Raw genomic sequence first — 21,035 nt, 5'->3', positions numbered from 1 at the left:
TTGATCGCAAATATTTGCTTCTTCACGTTCTTGTAGGTTGCTGAATACATATGTACCCAAATAGCAGACTCCTTTCTGTATTAATGTTAACCCTTTGAAGTCTTTGTAGAGGTTGCTTTTTGCCCTAGAGTTGTATTCACGTTTTTTACTACGGTACTTGTATGAGAAAAGAGAAATATTGATAACGACTTAAAACCTTAATAAATATTTACACTGTAAAGTAGTTGTCAAAATACCTAGTTTTACAACAGATCTCTGTAAGGTGTTCTAGAAGTAACATTCAATACAATGCTTTTGTACATCTATATTGTGAAAATACTGAACCTGTAAGTTGAGTTCCCCAGAAAATGATATCATAACTCATGAGTGAAAGGAAATATGCAGAATAAGCTATTTTCTCCATTCGTATCAGTAGTTCAAAACACTGGATACTTTCTACTGCTTATATTTCATTGTTTGAGACGCATGTGTTTACAGCTTTTGGAGTTCTGTGAGAAATACTGGAGCATGTGTATTGAGTCTTATCAAAATTCGAAGATAATTATCTAATTTTAATTTTGATTTTGCTGTAGGTGTCCCGGTTGGAGTCTTCTCTCACGAGGCTTCGGAACAGTCTGTCAACGAACGAATGTGCCAGCAACCCTTGCCGGAACGGCGGAACCTGTGAAGACAAGTATAACGGCTTCGTGTGCCGCTGTCCGTCTAACTGGCAGGTCAGTTGTTTATTTTTACACAAGTGGCAAGCATATGCAACAACAAAGTGCGATGCATAAAACATACTACTACGGTGTTAACGCATTTGCGACGAGAGAGTATTTTCACAAGGGGACCATTAGGTTTTTGAACCGCCGATTCGAGGCATTTTCAATTGCACCGAAATGCATGAAAATAGCTACATGGTGAAAAACGTTTGCTATCTCTCGAAAAAATACGATTTACCTACTACGATTAAAATACGTTTACTATTGACAACTTTATCTTGCTTTTATGGCAGACTGTTGGTCACTACTTCGAAATTCTAAGAGCCACGACATAGGATCACTGTGCATAGAGTGTAGATTGCTGTGATCAACGCTTCAAAATTGGAAAACCAAGAACGTTACTGAATGTAAACGATATTATTCAAACAACTTGCTGGGATGCAGGCGAGTGACGTCTTCCACAACTGCCGATATTCCGACAGCTCAACACTTCGTCATTTTCAAGGCACAAATGCAATGAGAGAGCGCAGTGCAAGGAATTGAAATCCTCGATAAGCGGGGCTACGCTGACCAAGAAAAGTAGTACGGCGCGCACACACACACACACACACACACACACACACATACCATATGCAGTAAACTACTAGCATCACCACAGAAATAAAGAAGACCAGCGTCAGAAGATATCGATAGCAACGACATAGAATAACGTATAGAGGCAACACCGCGACCAGAGTGAAGCAAGCTGAAAAACACTACGCCATGTTTTCGGAAGTCAGAACTAATGGGTATAGTACGCAAGAGTTCATAAGGAAATTACGAAACCTTCGGTAAAATAATTAAACACGTGGAAATTCCTGATGTACTGGTGTACAACACAAATGTACAAAACCACTAACAGATAATATTTTAAACAGTAGGCCTACTAGTTTGAAATAAGATAAATTCATAGTCTTCTTGCTTTTGTGCGTGCAGTTATCTGTTGGGGTCAATTCTAGTGTCCGATTCCACTCGTCGGCTTTGAGCAATGACGTCATACCTAAGGCAGAGCCGCTGCATAGAGGCAATCTTTGAAAGCAAGTGATCATATTTGTAAACAAACAAATGTAGCATACGATAAAATTACAAACACCGTTCACGTGATAAATTAATTAGCCACAAATTATTCTGACAAGAATTAAAGGTAAGAAAATGAATAAGAACAGAAAAAGAGAAGTATACATGTCTGAAATAAAATATTACCGTAATTTAGTCTAGTAAGAAAAGCACAGAGAACCTTTAAATCCAGAACAGTGTAGCGCATGGCGAAGTAATAATATTATGAATCAGCATTAACTTTCGATACTAATTGTTAAACCTAACGGGACGAGTACACAAGTAACGAGAATTTACAAAAAGTACGGGTCTGAGAAATACAAGACTCGGCAAGTGGAACTGACCTACATAGTTAATTCTAGTTACCGATTTAAACCATTCCACGATTCGTTATTTAGATCGTTTTAACAACCCGTGTCTGTACTAAAATGTTATAGGATTTCTACATATGGTATTACTGTCTTCATTACTATGAAAAACAGAAAAATTTACAAGCTGTACCTACAATATTTACATTCGTCCCCAGGAGCTGTACTGAGTTCTAGTCTTACTAAATAAATAGTTGTTATTGCTACACGTGTATTTTAATTGCTGTCTGTTACACCACTCGGTAACGGACAGAAAAGAATGTATGGACTATTGCGTGAGTTTGCGATCTGTATCTAACCGTAAATGTCTGTGAAATGCGTGGTAGAGGCTACTTCCCATTGCACCACACATTAGGTTTTCCTCCCGTTCCATTCACAGATATGCGAGGACAAATGACTGCTTAAATTATTATGTGAACTCTGTAGTTAGTATAATCTTGTCTGAACATTCCCGAGGGAGTGATACGCATGGGAGTGAGTATATTAATAGGTTTCTCACTTAACACTGGTTCTCGAAATCTAATATGTCTTCAAACGTTGCCAGATGAGGCTTTTCAGCAATTCCATGCCACTCTCATGTAAATCAAACGGGCCTTTGACACCATTCGTGCTGCTATTCTTCGTAAACGCTAAATATTGTCTGCTAGTGGCATTTGTCAGTTCTTGACGATGCCTAGCTGATGCTCACAATGACGTCGTAGTGGGCGATGAGCAGGGAGGACCGGGCATCTTCTGACGGCTGTGGTTTCCTTGACCATTCGTGCACCAAAAGCCTTACAGCTCTCTGCTGGCTGTCAGTTGGGTATTTAGTATATGTTGTTTTTTGCAGAGTCCCATCAATATATGCTAGATGGCGACATGTAGCGCCGACTTTCTTGCGCAACAGCTGGCGAGTCTGTTCCGACTTATACTGTTTACAAAACAGTGTGTTGAAATCTTATAGTGCAAAATCCATTGGCTCATTTGTAATTGTTATTATGCCTACGATTAAGAAAATCATACGTTTCTCAAATTGTATGCTACTGTGGTTCAGGCAATGATTCAAATATAACGTATGATGTTAAATATCTCCGGGAACAAGGAATGAAGTTTGTTTGGCCAGAGATACTGACTCGATGAATGGAGAACAGATAACCTAAGTAATATCTGCTCTGGGTGTTTTGAAACGAGGACTTAGGTTTAAGGTGAATGGAACTGAAGGTATTATGCTCAGTTACATCTGGAATTATGTGTGGTGCTTCCTTATAGTACCTTTTATTATATTTATAATTTTTTATGATATCACACTGTTTGATTTATATACCAGACGAGGATTTTTTTTAGTTCATGAGGATTACTAAAACACTTAATAAAGCTGTAGACCAATGATTTTATTTCCGGATGGTCAAAGTCTCATTCTGTTTTTGAAATATTGTCCTCTAATGGAATGGTAATTGACAGTTTTGGTGGAGTGGAGCTGTTAATGTATCCCCAGATCCATGCCGGCTTTGACTTCCTACAATGTTTCACATTAATTCCTCTGTATTTTACAAAATATATTAAGCCCTTAAGTTCACTACCATAATATTCACAGAAGTTAAAAAACAGTCTTGATGATCACTTTTCAATCCGGAAATCGGTCAAAGTATATCCAGTTTACTGTAGTGACACAGTCCCACGCCGCTGTGGACCCCTGTTTAGTCAACTGACGGGCACTAATGCGCTCTAGCGGCACGGTCCCGTGGAGCTGTGATCTGTGGGCAGTCAACAGTCGTCTCCTGTGAAGCAGTGAGCGACGCGGCCCGCGAGGGCAGTCACGATGCAGTTTCAGCAAAGTCGTGCCATCGGGAGTGGCTGACGGAACTCCAGCATCATACGTTGCTCACGGCGAATGCGGGACAACTCCATCTGATGGGCAGCAGGAGCGGCAGGCATTGAAGACGGAGCATAGGCTGGAGGACGGCTTACGGAAGTCCACAGCCCTGAACGTCACTAGGTACCGAGGGGCTGAGCAGCGACCTAAATATCCGAGAGTGGATGAATAGAAGTTCTTCGTCACTTTGACACATGACCACACGGAAATACGGAAATGTGCCTGCACTGTTCACGGCAAGATGCGCATGACATGTCGGCGCGGTTACCCCTCCCCCCCTCCAACACCTCCCCCGACACTGGGGCGGGGAGCTGGACAGTGTCTCTAGTATGACCGTCGGTCGGATTACGTCGTTCTTTTCAGTCCTGAGCACACGGGAAGCACACATAAAGATACCTAGTACAATAGTGTCTCCCGCCAAGCACGAGGGCCTGGTGAGAAATTTCGCCTGAAGCTATGCAGCCAACAACCAACGGCCTTGCCGCAGTGATAACACCTGTTCCCGCCAGAGCACTGAAGTTAAGCGCTCTCGGGCTGGGCTAGCACTTGGATGGGTAACTATCTGGTCTGCCGAGAGCTGTTGGCAAGTGCGGTGCACTCAGCCCTTGTGAACTGAGGAGCTACTTGATTGAGAAGTAGCGGCTCCGGTCTCGGAAACTGACATACGGCCGGGAGAGCGATGTGCTGACCACATGCCCCTCCATATCCGCATCCAGTGACGCCTATGGGCTGAGGATGACACGGCGACCGGTCGGTGCCGTTGGGCCTTCATGGCCTTTTCGGGAGGAGTTTTATTTACGCAGCCAACATTACATAACTGTCGTGCGTTTTCTTCTTCAAAACAATTCTCAGCCGCATTCTGCAGGGGCAATGAAGATGCTCCTGGATCTTTTTCAATTGGAAATGTTTGATTATTCACAATACAGCCTGTAATTTGCTCTCTCTGAGTTTCATTTCTGCAGTCGAACATTTTCTGTGTCCAGAAAGGCCCGTACAGGACCTGCAACATGCGGTCGTGCCTTATCCTGCTTAAATGTAGGGTTTCGCAGAGATCGAATGAAGGGTAGAACCACGGGTCGTAACACATGTGAAATGTAACGTCCACTGTTCAAAGTGCCGTCAATGTGAACAAGAGGTGACCGAGACGTGTAACTAATGGCACCCCATACCATCACGCCGGGTGATACGCCAGTATGACGATGACGAATACACGCTTCCAATGTGCGTTCACCGCGATGTCGCCAAACACGGATGCGACCATCATGATGCTGTAAACAGAACCTGGATTCATCCGAAAAAATGACGTTTTGCCATTCGTGCACCCAGGTTCGTCGTTGAGTACACCATCGCAGGCGCTCCTGTTTGTGATGCAGCGTCAAGGGCAAGCGCAGCCATGGTCTCCGAGCTGATAGTTCATGCTGCAGCAGACGTCGTCGAACTGTTCATGTAGATGGTTGTTGTCTTGCAAACGTCCCCACCTGTTGACTCAGGTATCGGGACGTGGCTGCACGGATAAGATGCCTGTCATCTCGACCGCTAGTGATACGAGGCCGTTGGGATCCAGCACGGCGTTCCGTATTACCCTCCTGAACCCACCGATTCCATATTCTGCTAACAGTCATTGGATCTCGACCAACGCGAGCAGCAATGCCGCGATACGATAAACCGCAATCGCGATAGGCTACACTCCGACCTTTATCAAAGTCGGTAACGTGATGGTATGCATTTGTCCTCCTTACACGAGGCATCACAACAACGTTTCACCAGGCAACGCCGGTCAACTGCTGTTTGTGAATGAGAAACCGGTTGGAAACTTTCCTCATGTCAGCACCTTGTAGGTGTCGCCACCGACGCCAACGTTATGTGAATGCTCCGAAAAGCTAATCATTTACATATCACAGCATCTTCTTCCTGTCGGTTAAATTCCGCGTCTGTAGCACGTCATCTTCGTGGTGTAGCAGTTTTAATGGCCAGTAGTGTAAGTAGCTGAAAGTTGTAGCTAACTGTTGCAAATAAAACGGTTTGATTGTCACTGTGGTTTCCATTTCACGACCTATCGTTCCTTACTTTCCGAATAGCCGTCGTAGCTCGTGGCAGAAAACGTACCTGGCCCGCAGTGCACATCTGTAAGTGTGGTAGCCGCATATGCAGGGACTCAGCCCGCTATTCACCACACTTTTTTGCATCGTTAGTTGCCAACTGGGAGACACTGGACATCGATAGCCGTTTTCACTAAGGTCGCTTCCAGAGTGTTTTTTGTTGGCCACGTTTCTAACAAATTGTAGAAATATTTGCCTTTGATCTACTTCTTCCTTGCAGGCTTGTAGGAGCGCGTCCACTAGCTTGATATCACTGAAGTGAACTCTATTGTGGTACACTCGCTTCCTCCAAGACATTAAATCACCTATAGCAGAACACTGTATCTCTACTCGCCATTCGATGAAATACAATGCAACAACAATTTTGATCCATACTTCAGACTTCTGGAACTCCTTTAGCTGCGAATCAGTAGAAATACGTCTGCCTGTGGCTATTATCAATCGGAACGGCAGTTTCAAATAGAAAACATTCGTGTTCTGCGTAGCCGGCGGCGTTCTGTGATTTTACTGCGTGGAGATGATCGAACTGACATCGATGAGGCGAGTTTTCACCACGGAGGACGCTCTCAGCAGCCCACAGACTTGCAGCAGAAGCGCATGCGCTCATGCAAAGCATGCACAGCGGCTACTCGATACACCACGCATGCGCCAGCGGGATTTTAAAAAACAGACATCAATGTACTGCGGCTAGTATGCAGCTGAAGATGGCCAGAAGACTCTCTGCCAAAATAATGTGGCGGCAAGTTACTGACATCCAGCAGTTTACCAGAAATGTTATGAAAAAATTTATACACAAGGAAAGTTTTTAATTTCATACATTTGAGTGTTAGGGAGTCTTTGTTTGAGGTATTTGCATGTAGCGTAGTCTTGTACGGAAGTTAAACGTAGACAATAAACAGTTAAGGCAAGAAGAGAAATTAAGCTTTTCAAACGTAGTGCTATGGAAGAACGTTGCCAATTTGATCTATTGATCGAATAATTAACGAAGAGGCACTGAATGAAATTGGCAGAAAATGGTGGCAAACCAGTAAAATAAGGTATCGATTGATAGGATATACACAGTATGACCGAATTCCTTTAGGACAGCTTATAGTAATTCCAAACTGCAATTGTATCTGGCGGTGAGTTGCGGCGTTACCATGCTTTTAGTTTCAACAGCAACTGTGCAGAAGGTCAAAACGCTAGCATCACTGCAGCAGGCGTCATAGCTGCGAAAGTAACAGAACGTGTCTGACATTAGTCGGAAAATGGCGGTGGACAAATGAGGTAACATCAGCCAGTGAATTCATGGAATTCGACCCGAATATCGAGAGGCAGGTTTCTGGTCTCTCCTTCACGACAACGCCCCCACCCTCAAGGCGAATATCATGCGCGAGTGTCAGGGCAATAAACGGATCACAGTCCTGGACCACCCGCCGTATTCGCCAGATATTGCCCCAGCAGACTGGTGGATGTTCTCTAAATATAAGTTGGAAATAAAAGGACACTGTTAAGATGCGTTATAGTACGTCCATGAAAACTGTTTTACAGTACTAAATGCCACTCCAAAAACGGACTACAATGACTTTTACAAAACACCTCTAAAAATTTAATTATGTATCGATTCAGGGGGAGAGTATTTTGAATAAGTGCAGTGATCTTGTGAATATAATGTATGACTTTTATGTTTCATAGACGCAGCTCTAACAGAACTGGGACACACTATGTATCCTGAGGTACCAAGTAATCGTCACTCTGGTAAGGAAGGAAGTATGGAGGGGGGGAGGGGGAATTGTAGAGTGACAGCAAGATTTGAGTAAAGTAAACAGATTCAAATGGATGTAGGTTGAAATAGTTCTGCAAATATGAAGAGGCTTGCACAACACAGACTAGCATGGAAAACTTCATGAAACAGTTTCACGCTTTGTAAGCTTCCTTCTGGGTGATCGGGTTGTCACGTTGCTAACTTTTACTTTTTTAGGCTTGTTTAACGGGGACAAAGCAGTCTGTTGTGGACTGAAAGAAAGGAATAAATATTCCGCGGCCTGAGTCAGTTGACATAAAAGTTTTCTGAGTATGACACTGCGTCATACTGTAAAAAGCTGTACTGGAGAAACCAACGTTCCGGCCACGACTACAGTGGGGTTTAGTAGTCAGCCAGTAGAACTAGAAGTAGGCCGCTGTAACGACCACTATACCCAAATGAAGGCCACTGTAACTGTGGCCACAACATTGGTTTCTCCAGTATGGTTCATTATGGCGCAGTGTCATACTCAGAAAACCTTTATGTCGAGTGTTCGCCTGATCGAACAGCCCACAGGTGGACTGCTCGCTGGTTGTGTCCAACGGGCACAATATTTCGGTGATCAGGCATGTCGCCACTGTCCCGTGCGCTGAACTCCTGGAAGTGCACTGTCGACTTATACCCCCGTCCTCCCACAAGCAGTTCTGTACGCAGTCTGTGCCCGAGGGCCCGTGTCAGCAGCCGAGGAGCGATCGTGTCTGTGGCCAGCTACGCCCCGACGCACCAGCGACAACCTCACCAACTGGGGCTGTGATTATAGTCTCAGCAAGGCTTGGGAACCACCGCTGGGTCTAATTACGAAGACAGCAAACAATCGTCCTGGCAGCCAGGGTGAAAGGAAGAACTACACACACACTACCGCAACTGGGCCTCCTGCCGCCCATCGGGGGCCATAGACGCCGATACGATCACCTACTCATTTGGTGAAACGCGCTCTCGGATGTGAACGGCGTACAAAACGACTAGCTGGGAAAGGGGATATAAGTCGACCGTGCGCCCCCAGGAGATCAGCCCGACAGCGCACGATGGCGACTTGACTGAGCGCCGAAATATTGCGCCCGTTGGACACTATGAACCAGCAGTACACTGGTGGACTGTTCAATAAACAAACACGCCGAAGAAACTGAAGAATCACAAGTATTGGACTGACATGGAAGTTAGTCGTCTCCTTTATTTGACTAATGAGAAACATGCACTGCCGGAAAATAATCGAAACATCAAGAAGGCTTTGTGCGACATAAACGAAAGTTCGTAGGCGTGTTTCTATATCTGAAAGATGATGTCTATTTAAATTTCGCGCCAGTCATGTAAGAGTTGTGCTAGTTGAGCCACTAAGAGGACGAAAGTCAGGTTTGCTTTAAGTACACGCTGTAACCGTCGTGAGCGTTAGATATCTTTGAGATTAGACGTGGTGAGTTGATATTAGTCTAGAATGCCTTTAACGCGAAAAAGACACCATTGACTACACCTCATTAAGCTTGAAGGAGGTCGTGTAATAAAGCTACGACACTGCAGAGAGGCTTGACAGGAATGCAGCCACTGTACGCGATTGCTGACAATGGTGGTCAGGAGAATGTACAGTCGTAAGAAGGCCAAGCTCAGGACGGCCACGTGGTAATACCGAGAGGGAAGACCATCGTGTTAGGCGTATGGCTCTGGTGCATCGTACTGCACCTGCAGCAGCAGTTTGAGTTACAGCTGGCACCACAGTGACACAACGAAGCCTGCATTCCACCGATCCAAACCACCACCACTTGCGACATGTTCCTTGGCGTGCTCAATCACTAGATCTGTCTTCAATCGGGCGGATATGGAACATCATCGGACGACAACGTCAGCGCCATCCACAGCCAGCATTAACCGTCCGTGTACTGACCGACCAAGTACAAAAGGCATGGGACTCCATCCCACAAACTGACATCCGGCACCTGTAGAGCACAATGCACCACTCTGGCGATTCCAACGGTTATTAATGTACCATATTTCACATTCGCAATGGCTTATCTCACGCTTATATTAACCTGTGATCTTGCAATGTTAATCACTGAAATATGTTACGTAGACGAATATATTCCACAAATTTCGTTATTTTACGCTAATTATTTTTGGTGTTGCGATTTTTTTCCGTCAGTGTATTTTTTTCCTTGAAGTGGAAATACACATGAAGAATGATGCTAAAACATTCACCAAAAATTTATCACCTTCAGGAAACATCACACCAGAATCATGTAACTAGACTTGATAATGGCATAAGTTCGGCTAAAAAGAGGGACCACAAGTTAGTTCAGATATCCCACATCTAGCGGAAGTCACTAATTATTGATTAGATCTCATAGAGTACCAAACTGTGGGGATGTCTCCAGTATGAGATTTTCACCCTGTAGCGGACTTCCTGGCAGATCTACCTGTGGTAGAGCACTTGCCCGCGATAGGCAAAGGCCCCGAGTTCGAGTCTCGGTCCGGCACACAGTTTTAATCTTCCAGGAAGTTTGTGGGGATGTCGATTGCTACATCGCATAAACTGTTCCAAATTGTACCACAAATTTTCTGCAAGATTAAGATCGGGTGATTTTGTGAGCCAGCCAACGTGCCATAGGATATCTGACTGCAGAGGCATCACGGCGACTCGTCGGATCATACTACACGCTTCCAGTCAACTACTGACGGTTTATGCCTTTTTTCATCCATTGAAGATATTCAGCGTTATATGTTGCTTTGGGACCATCTCGAGGTAATCGAATTCAAATGTCCTTTGCATTCGGTTCCGTTCACAGTGTTCTCTTGGAAACATTGAGATGGATCTGCGTACACTGACAGTAACAGTCCATTTTGGGTTTAAAACCGATTGTCACGGACAAGACCCGTCTCCAGTTACTATCGATTAAGATGTTTTTACGGCCGTATTTCTTACGAGCTCTTACACGTCTGAGAGTGATATATTATTACTTGTAGAAGCGTTGGACGGTTGGCGTCGATACACCAAGAAATAGGGCATTTCATTCACAGTGTGTTTACGTCTCCACGCGACCCATCTTACTGCATGATCCCGTACAACCGACTGGGTCACACATACAACTTCACTGTGATGCCTTCCTTCAGCGGTGGAGAGTCACCGCATGATATAAGTTCTACATCGTGTTGACTTACTTGATTCCTCTGGTCATAATGGAGGCATAAGGCAGCCGAAATACTCTACATTCATTTCTGTCTTTGAGCATTTCCCTCTATTCCAAACCGGTCTTGGCAATTCTCCTTGCTTCCCCTGCTCAGTCCACTTCCATATACAGTCTTAGACATAAAACCTCGCCTTTGGTGGGCTGTCGTTCACTTAATGCAGCCAATAAAATCAGTCGCTCCTCAGAATTCTAAGTCCGCCCATATGCATGATTTGGCAACATTGTGGAATGTGAAAGTGTCTGGAGGAAGTGTTATCTTCTTATCGAGCTGTTACAGTGCTGTATAAGCTTGTGGTTTAGTGGTTGCCAGCACAATAGCTCATCTTAAATCCAAGGAGCGAGTGTGGGATACGTTGGAGAGACGTATTACAGCCACGTCAACATTCATCGAAGACCAACCGGCAACTGTCAACCGCACTGGTGGAGGAATGGAATGCACTACCACAAAACTCCTTACGAATCTTGTGGTCAGCGTTGGACCGCATTGCAAAGCATGCACTGCCATTCGTGGTGATCGTGGTCACGCACGCTATTAAGAATCATGTCCCACTTCTTGTAATGTCCCGGAGACCATCGCACAACGCGATGACTTCAGCGTAAGAATTGTTTTTGAATAGAATAGAAGAGTCATTTCTGTTCGTTACATTGTCTATTTCTTTCAGTTACCCTGTGTACTATACTGTAGCAGTTTTTTATGTATGGTCCAAGTGTCATCGAGCTATGTCACTCGGCAGTGACACATCACGCGAAATTTTTTTTCCCTAAGATTTTCTAACCACTATACACATAAGGCTTTATACCATGTGGGCTGACCTTTTTAAGAATGCTATCTTTTAATCATGTAACAATTACCGAAGCATGGTGGTATTACAGTTCAGTATATAGCCATGGCCGTGTGCCTGTTTTCTCTTCTAAAACAAATTGTTGATAATAATAGTACATTGGCTGATTTTTAGGTGTATACTGTATACTATGTAAAAGTGCTCAAAATTTATTGTTCTTAATTTGTCTGATACTTTATAAACAATTATTACTTCCAAATTCCTTCAGAAAGCATCCTCATTTTTCATTTCAGGGTACTTTTTGTGATGTTGACGTCAACGAATGTGCAAATTTTGCTGGAACGGACCTGGGGTGTCAAAATGGAGCTACCTGCATTAACAAACCAGGCACATATGAGTGAGTATTAAAGACAACATTAAATAAAAAGCCACTTCACGAGAAAAACTGAATTTCTATGATTGAAACACGCACATATAGCCTACACTCCAGTATAATCCGCAAAAATGTTTTATAATCAATCCCTAACGTAATTAAACCACTGTTTCACAATGCTCTACAAATGAATCTTGCCTGCCATCTGGTTAGCCCACGTTAGAACCTGTTGTGAACTTACACAGGGGAATGGAAATATCGACAGAAACCGACCTCAACGAAGACCAATTTGGGGTCCAAAGAAATGTAGGAAGTTTGGGCCCCGGAGAAATGTAGGAACACACTAGGGAATACTGACGCTACGACTAATCTTAGAAATAGGTTGTAGAAATGCTGTCTGTACATTGAGAAAGCAGAAAAGAACATCAAGGAGAAATTTAGAAAGGGAATTTAAGTGTTTAGTGTTTTGTGGATAGTGTTTTGAAAAGAGTTTATTAGATGAACGTCAACAAAAGTAAAACAAGGGTAATGGTATGAAGTGGATTTAAATATGGTGATGCTGAGTGAATTAGTTTTCGAAGTGAGACGCTAAAAGCAGCAAAGTAACAGATGATGGCCAAAATAGAGAGGATATAAAGTGCAGACTGCCTATAACACTAAAATCATTTCTGAAAAAGAGAAGTTTGTCAACATCTAACACAAATTTAAGTACCGTTGTTAGGAGTCTTCTCTGAAGGCGTTTGTCGAAGTGTAAACGATTTTCCGTCCAGTACATAACAAGCAGAATTACTTCTTTTTGCGGATGACACTAGTATTGTAGTCAACCTAAGCACACACACAGCAACAGAAGAATTGGTAAACAATGTTCTTAGCAGTGTCACTAACTGGTTTTCTGCGAATAGTCTCACTCTGAATTTTAAGAAGACACAACATACTCTGTTCTGCACATCTAGAGGTATTACATCTTTGATAAGTGTAACACATGTTGAGGAAATAATACACTGACGGACGAAAATCGCACTACTAAAAAACAGTTAACATAGAGTAATGAAATTTCGGGAATACATTTTTCTAGGAACATTTGCAATTGATTAACATCGTAAGATCACAGATTAATTTAAACTTGTTCGCCTGCAAATTGCCTGATGTTGCTTTGTACGTTCCTCTACGCTGCTCGGTTGATTCTTGTATTCTATGTCGCTGTCGTAGTGTAGCGGCACCATACGTATTGTATACATTCATTCTGTTGGTAGTTCATAGATTGCAGTTGTTGTGCATGGTACAATGGTGTACTCAGACAATGAATACATGGATATGCACCTTTTTTACGGCAATGCATGAGAAGCAAGACACACAGGCGTTTAAGGGAATATGGCATTTGTGATGTTCAAATGTGCATGAATTCCTACGGGACCAAACTGCTGAGGTCATCGGTCCCTAGACTCTCACAGTACTTAAACTAACTTCTGCTAAGAACAACACACACACCCATGCCCGAGGGAGGAGTCGAACCTCCGGTGGGAGGGGCGCGCAATCCGTGACATGGCGCCTCAAACCACGCGGCCACTCCACGCGGCCGGCATTTGTGATGCGACGTGGTTAGGTCGACCTCAAGTGGATGTAGTGGGTGTTGAGAACATTCTGGAAATGATAGATAAAGATCCTACTATAAGTACTCGCCGTATAATTGCCACTCTAGGGATTCCTGAATCAACTGTATGGTGCTTACTTTGGTGACAACGACTCCACCCCTTTCTCCTGCAGGAGGTACAGGAGCTGACATCTGTAGACTACCTAGACATCAGAATTTCTGTCAGTGATTATTCGAGCGCGCTGGTGGTCCATGGGTCGGTCGACGGGTACTGTATACAGAATGAGAGCCTGTTTAGCTGTACGGGTCTCGGGAAGACTCATAACCTGCACGTATGAGTCTATGAGGATCCTCATATAACTTCACTATGAGGATATCAACATCGTTTTGCAGTGAACATTTAGTACGATATAGCGGACAATCAGTTACGTGGACTGCATGATACTGCACGGCACCTGACTGGCAGAGTGCATCGACAGTTTTTGGAACATGAACTGAGTCTGCTTCGTGTCTCACTCGCTACACGAACCAACTTGTGTTTTATGTACGACGGTGCCTCTGCACATTTCAGTCGGGAGGCAAGATAGCATCTCACTGTTGCTTATCCCGATAAGTGGACCAGTTGCTTGGCCCATTGGATCTCCAGTTCTTAACCCCCTGGATGAGTACCTTCGAGGCCATGTCAAGGAGCTCGTGTATGGTGTTGCAAATGAGAGTGTAGCGCAACTACAGCAGTGAATTCAAATGGATGTGTAACAATACAGAATGAGATGCAACATTCCAAGAGCGCTAAGACGTCGAGCACGTCACTGACTTCATCTAGATGGAAATCATTTCCAGCATGTTTTACGGTATATGTACAGTATGTAGGTGTGATGAATTTCGTGTCCCTACGTCTGTTTGCTTTCAGAGAAGAATTAATTTTGTGTCGTTTCTGTTGCACTTGTGATCCCTGCTTCACTGCATAAGTCTGAAATAAAACAATTTCAGACAAAACTTTATTTAACATTTTACTCTTATTTTGATGCATACATTACACCCACGAAGTGTGTACAGCTACTTTTGCATCACCCTGTGTATAACAGATAATAATAATAAAAAAGAATTTATAAATGTTCAACATGTAGCCATATTTACAAGTCAGTTTGCGATGTGAATGTAAAATGACTACTTCCACATAATCATGCAAATGATCCATGGAACGTGAAACTCACTAACTACAGAAGTGCAATGTGGAGAATAAGCAGTTCAGACAAAACATGACTAGAAGCTTTTGAAATGTCGTGCTACAGAAGAATGCTGCAGAGCAGATGGTATATCGAACGACGAAAGAGGAGGTACTGTATGAAAGTGCGGAGAAAAGCATTTTATGGTACAACCAGGGCCAGTTTAAGGTTTAAGGCTGAAATGACACAAACTACCACTTGGGAAGCAAGCAGGGGGGGAGCACTCAAGCACAAGGTTTCTATAGAGTGTGTTTCAGAATTAGTACTGTAAACTGGCATGGGATAAAGTCTATGAAAGAGAAGGTAGGAGGGCGTGGGGGGGGGGGGGGGAGGGAGAGGCCGGGGGGGGGGGGGGGAAGGCGCGAAATGATAAGTCGTTTGTGTGCAAAAATGTTCTCTAACTGGCCCTGGCTACAAGTTGACAAAAGCGGTTGACAGAACACATCCTGAGGTATCAAGTAAACCTCAGTCTGTTGGTAGAGGGAAGTGTGGGGAGTAAAAATTGGAGTGAAAGATTTAGGCACCGATGGGGTAGGCAAGGTGAAATGGATGTAGGTCGCAGTAGTTATTCAGATATGAAGAGGCTTGCACATGGTAGTTTAGTGTGGAGAGCTATATCAAACCAATCTTCGAAGAAAAGACTATAACAACATTTCACTGTCTGACACCTTTTACTCTGAGCAGTCGTCAACCCAAAGGCTGACTGATAACACATTCGCTATGAATAGGACCGGGTTTCAACCCTCCGTCCGCCACGACAGGTTTAAGTTTTCTGTGCTGTCCTTAAATCGCTTGAAGCAACTGTGTGAACAGATGCCCTGAAACGGCCACAGCCGATTCCTTTCCCTAATCCGAGCTTGCGCTAAACCACAATGTTCTTTTCCACTCAAAAGCTGGTTCGAATACCACAGAAGCCTGATTACCATGATCCCACTGGTGAAGTTCTCGTTCTGTTTCCCAAATAAGAATTGTTAAATGTTTAAACCTTTGTTGTGATAGATTGAATTAAAGTTCAAGTTGTGCAGAACAAATTTATTAGAAGATAATGGCTTATCTCACACTGTACAAACATGTTGCCCTCGTGGCAACCGACAACAGAATGACTGCTCCTACTTTTCAGAGCCCCTTTCTCGCAACACTTGTCTGAAGTCAAATCTGGAAGCTACAGGGGGTTTGTTCACTACACAAATACAACCTGAATAAATATTTATAACATTTAAGTGGAGGCTGTGACTCGTGTTGTCACAAATCCCCCAAACTTTTGTTGCGAATACTACGAGAATCGAAAATTTTAAAATAGATGGCTATTACCCATCAGATAAGTAACTCTGAAATGAAAAAAAATGAATTACTCTCGTACGCTGTAGGTAGTAGGTAATTATTATAAAGCAGTAGCATTAGTGTGCTCGCTGAATAACAAATACAGTTTTTCAGCAGTTTTGAGTTTTCTCTTTTTAAAAAAATGTGCTTCCTCCAGTCCTCCCTATTCCATGAAACTAACGTAATCCTTCAACCTCCTTTCCTCGAACCGATCCCGAGCACGCACTTGAACTGCAGTTTAGTTTCTTTACAAGTTGCACCCTGGATTTATGATCACACAATTTTTTGCCGAATGTGATACGTACGCCGTATGCAAGCAGCACTATCGATTGTTTGTTGCAGGTGCCACTGCGCACAGGGCTTTTTCGGCTTGCACTGCACCCAGAGGAGTAACGACTGTGGGACGGCATCTGCGTCCGAGCTGTGCGGACACGGCCACTGCCAGCCCCGAGTGGGTGGCGGCTACGACTGCCTCTGCTACCAGGTAAGGCGCCGCCTGATCCTCTACACTCTATCTGGTCAAAAATATCCGGACACCTATTAGTGATCATTAATATGGGGTGTGGCCCCTGTTCGCCTTTATGACGGCTTCAACTCTGCTGGAGACACTTTCAGTGAGGTGTCTGAATGACTGTCGACGAATGGCAGTCCACTGTTCCTCAAGATCCAGAACCAGAGAAGTGAATGCTGTTGGGCGTTGTCGTCTGGAGTGCGGTCGACGTACTAACTCGCCCCAAAAGGTGTTCCATTGGGTTTATGCCGGGACTCTGGGTAGCCCTATCCATTTCAGGCATGTTATTATCCACAAACCACTGCCTGAGAGCTGCCACTTTATGACAGGTTGTAATGTCATGCTCACACAATCGCTGGTCGTCTCTAAACTGCTATAAAATTTGTTCATATTTTTCTGCATTTAGTATTTTTTTCAGCCCGAGGAGCCCATACTGTAGCCACAGAAAATATTGCCATAACGTAACCACGTCCTACTTTGCTGTTGGCACTACACATGACGACGCGTAACCTCCTCGAGACGTTCGCCAAAGCCAAACCCCTCCATCGGGTTGGCGCAGGGTATAACGTGATTTATCACTTCAAAACACTCGTTTCCAGTCATCAGTTGCCCAGTGGAGTCGGTCTTTAAACATCCTCAAGCATCACTTATCGTTGAATACAGAAATGTGTGACGTTTGAGAAGCTGGTCGACTACACTACTGGCCATTAAAATTGCTACACCAAGAAGAAATGCAGATGATAAACGGGTATTCATTGGACAAATATATTATACTAGAACTGACATGTGATTACATTTTCACGCAATTTGGGTGCATAGATCCTGAGAAATCAGTACCCAGAACAACCACCTCTGGCCGTAATAACGGCCTTGATGCGCCTGGGCATTGAGTCAAACAGTGCCTGGATGGCGTGTACAGGTACAGCTGCCCATGCAGCTTCAACACGATACCACAGTTCATCGAGAGTAGTGACTGGCGTATTGTGACGAGCCAGTTGCTCGGCCACCATTGACCAGACGTTTTCAGTTGGTGAGAGATCTGGAGAATGTGCTGGCCAGGGCAGCAGTCGAACATTTTCTGTATCCAGAAAGGCCCGTACAGCACCTGCAACATGCGGTCGTGCATTATCCTGCTTAAATGTAGGGTTCGCAGGGATCGAATGAAGGGTAGAGCCACGGGTCGTAACACATGTGAAATGTAACGTCCACTGTTCAAAGTGCCGTCAATGCGAACAAGGGGTGACCGAGACGTGTAATCAATGGCACCCCATACCATCACACTGGCTGATGCGCCAGTATGGCGATGACGAATACACGCTTCCAGTGTGCGTTGACCGCGATGTCGCCAAACACGGATGCGACCATCATGATGCTGAAAACAGAACCTGGATTCGTCCGAAAAAATGACGTTTTGCCATTCGTGCACCCAGGTTCGTCGTTGAGTACACCATCGCAGGCGCTCCTGTCTGTGATGCAGCGTCAAGGGTAACCGCAGCCACGGTATCCGAGCTGATAGGCCATGCTGCTGCAAACGTCGTCGAACTGTTCGTGCAGATGGTTGTTGTCTTGCAAACGTCCCCATCTGTTGACTGAGGGATCGAGACGTGGCTGCACGATCCTTTACAGCCATGCGGATAAGATGCTTGTCATCTCGACTGCTAGTAATACGAGGCCGTTGGGATCCAGCACGGCGTTCCGTATTACCCTCCTGAACCCACCAATTCCATATTCTGCTAACAGTCATTGGATCTCGACCAAAGCGAGCAGCAATGACGCGATACGATAAACCGCAATGGCGATAGGCTACAATCCTACCTTTATCAAAGTCGGAAACGTGATGGTACGCATTTCTCCTCCTTACACGAGGCATCACAACGACGTTTCACCAAACAACGCCGGTCAACTGCTGTTTGTGTATGAGAGATCGGTTGGAAACTTTCCTCATGTCAGCACGTTGTAGGTGTCGCCACCGGCGGCAACCTTGTGTGAGTGCTCTGAAAAGCTAATCATTTGCATATCACAGCATCTTCTTCCTGTCGGTTAAATTTCGCGTCTGTAGCACGTCATCTTCGTGGTGTAGCAATTTTCATGGCCAGTAGTGTATTATACCTCATTCTTTTTAACTCCTTACGAACAGTCACTGGGCTCGTCACGCTGCTGGTAGCACTTTGAAACATTTGAGTGGTTCCTTCCGATGATTTCATGTGATTTTTTACAACCACCCTCCTCAATGTTTGACGGCTCCTATCCATCAATAGACGTCCACCTGGACTTAGTTGTGGTTGTTTCTTCATGTTTCCGCTTTGCGGTGGCACCCCCAACAGTCGACCTTGGCAACTCTGGAAGGGCTGAAATGTCCCTGATGTATTTCTTAGTCAGGTGACATCCAGTGCCTAGTACATGTTGGAAGTCAGTGAGTTCTCCTAATTGACCCCTTCTTCTGTTACTATTCCTCTGCTGACAACGCTATACTCCCCACCGCCTTATATCCTGGCAGGTCCGCCCTAGTGACGTCTAGTGATCAACTGTGTATTAAACTCGAGTGTCAGGATACTTTCGACCCTGGAGCTATAGACGGTTTACCCATACAGCACAAGCTGATCCAGTTTATGCTCACGCGGAGGCCGTAGCACAGATGAACGGAGAAGTGGGTACTTAGCAATATCTTCTGACGATTTATTAAACTTATTATTGCACTTCCATTTAATACGTGAAAATAACATCTAACAACTTTAATTCACTAATTTAACCACTAAAGTATGCTATACACCATGATCTTTGAACCACATTCTGAGCAACATTAACACAAGACGAATTAACTTCTCGTCACAGTTAGCTCTCATGAACTCCACTTACATAGTAAGGAAAATTCATAAAATCGAAATAAAATTTTGAACCGCAACCAAGGCCGGTTGGGGATATTTTTCCACGGAAGTGACATGACATTTAGCGTCCCTCTCACGCCCTCCCTCAGACATTAGTTATCTTTCCTTGGCCTTTGGTAAGAGCTTTAAAATTAGTACTACATAGACATTCCACTGTAACAGAAGTATCAAAAGAAGAAACAGTTAATTTTTATTTATGGTAATTCCTGAGATCTTTAAAAACCTTGAAAGGAAGCAAAAATAACTCTACCCGTTGCACTGTTCACGCTTCAAAAACATTTGCTGTGTGGAAAGACTGAAAATATAAAATTTCTTTTTTAAATACAATGATTAACTTCTTAGTTCCATAATTTACAAATGATTTAACTTTCACTGTAAAAACTGGGACAGGAAAACAAAGAACTTTGTCTAATTTTATACTCACCCATTACACGTGAGACACTTTTCAACTTCGTAAGCTGTATGTGAGACCTGAGGAAACTCGTCAATAAATTGTAACATGTAATGTGTTGAAACAGTATTGCATTACTTGTTATTGGAGGCGCTGGGTGGAATTTTATTTCAGTTAGAGTTTACATTTCCATGCCGCTATGGGGAGTTAGGACTGGACTGGGTTGAGCTGTGAGTGGTTCTTGCTCCTTGCTAAAATAATTTTTTATTTTATTTAAACAAGTTCTGAATATTTGCTTTTTCATAAAAATAGCACATATTAGAAATTTAAAAGATAATTACTTTTTATACGGCAAAATGGTTATAATATGGGCAAACAAATCAGCTTTGCAGCTATTCAACAAGAAGAATTTACTCACAACACCAAGATACTCACGTAGCACTATGAAATTCCACTACAGTGAAAACACACGAAGTATCCCAATGCTGTTTCGCAATAAATATTTGATTTAAAATACACACATGTTAAAAGCTGCACACAAACCCATTACGCAAGTAACAAATTGTTGTTCAAATCTTTAAGAGAATTTTTATAATAAAAATACAATCCAAATAGCATCATCTGCGATGTGACAGTTTAAATAAGCAGCGGGTTGGTTGTGTAGAACATAACGAAAAATCAAATGATATAAAATACAGTGGCCTAAAGAATACACATCTGAAAAACTTACGGAATCGAGAATTGACAAATATGAAGCACAGTTTGAAAGCCAGTACAAGCCTTATAATGTGTGCTTATCAGGTTGAATTCGCTCATTACACACAGCAGCGCACACCACTTCATAACATCTGCAGACCTCCGATAAAGTTGGCCGGCTGGGCC

At 43.7% G+C, this 21,035-nt stretch overlaps 1 protein-coding gene across 1 annotated transcript in view; it reads left to right on the top strand.

Moving 5' to 3' along the window:
• The first annotated feature begins 582 nt into the window (after nt 1-582).
• Nucleotides 583-21,035, top strand: part of LOC124711576 — a 61,012-nt gene continuing 40,559 nt past the window's right edge. The window contains exons 1-3 of the mRNA XM_047241723.1: nt 583-713; nt 12,150-12,253; nt 16,709-16,850. Of these exons, the coding sequence (XP_047097679.1) occupies nt 12,163-12,253; nt 16,709-16,850 (233 nt within the window). The 5' untranslated portion in view covers nt 583-713; nt 12,150-12,162. The remainder of the gene's footprint in view (nt 714-12,149; nt 12,254-16,708; nt 16,851-21,035) is intronic.

The sequence above is a fragment of the Schistocerca piceifrons genome, chromosome 8 (assembly GCF_021461385.2).
Source record: "Schistocerca piceifrons isolate TAMUIC-IGC-003096 chromosome 8, iqSchPice1.1, whole genome shotgun sequence".
NCBI lineage: Eukaryota > Metazoa > Arthropoda > Insecta > Orthoptera > Acrididae > Schistocerca > Schistocerca piceifrons.
The sequence above is the reverse complement of the archived record's forward strand: the minus strand, read 5'-3'. Positions and strand labels throughout refer to the sequence as shown.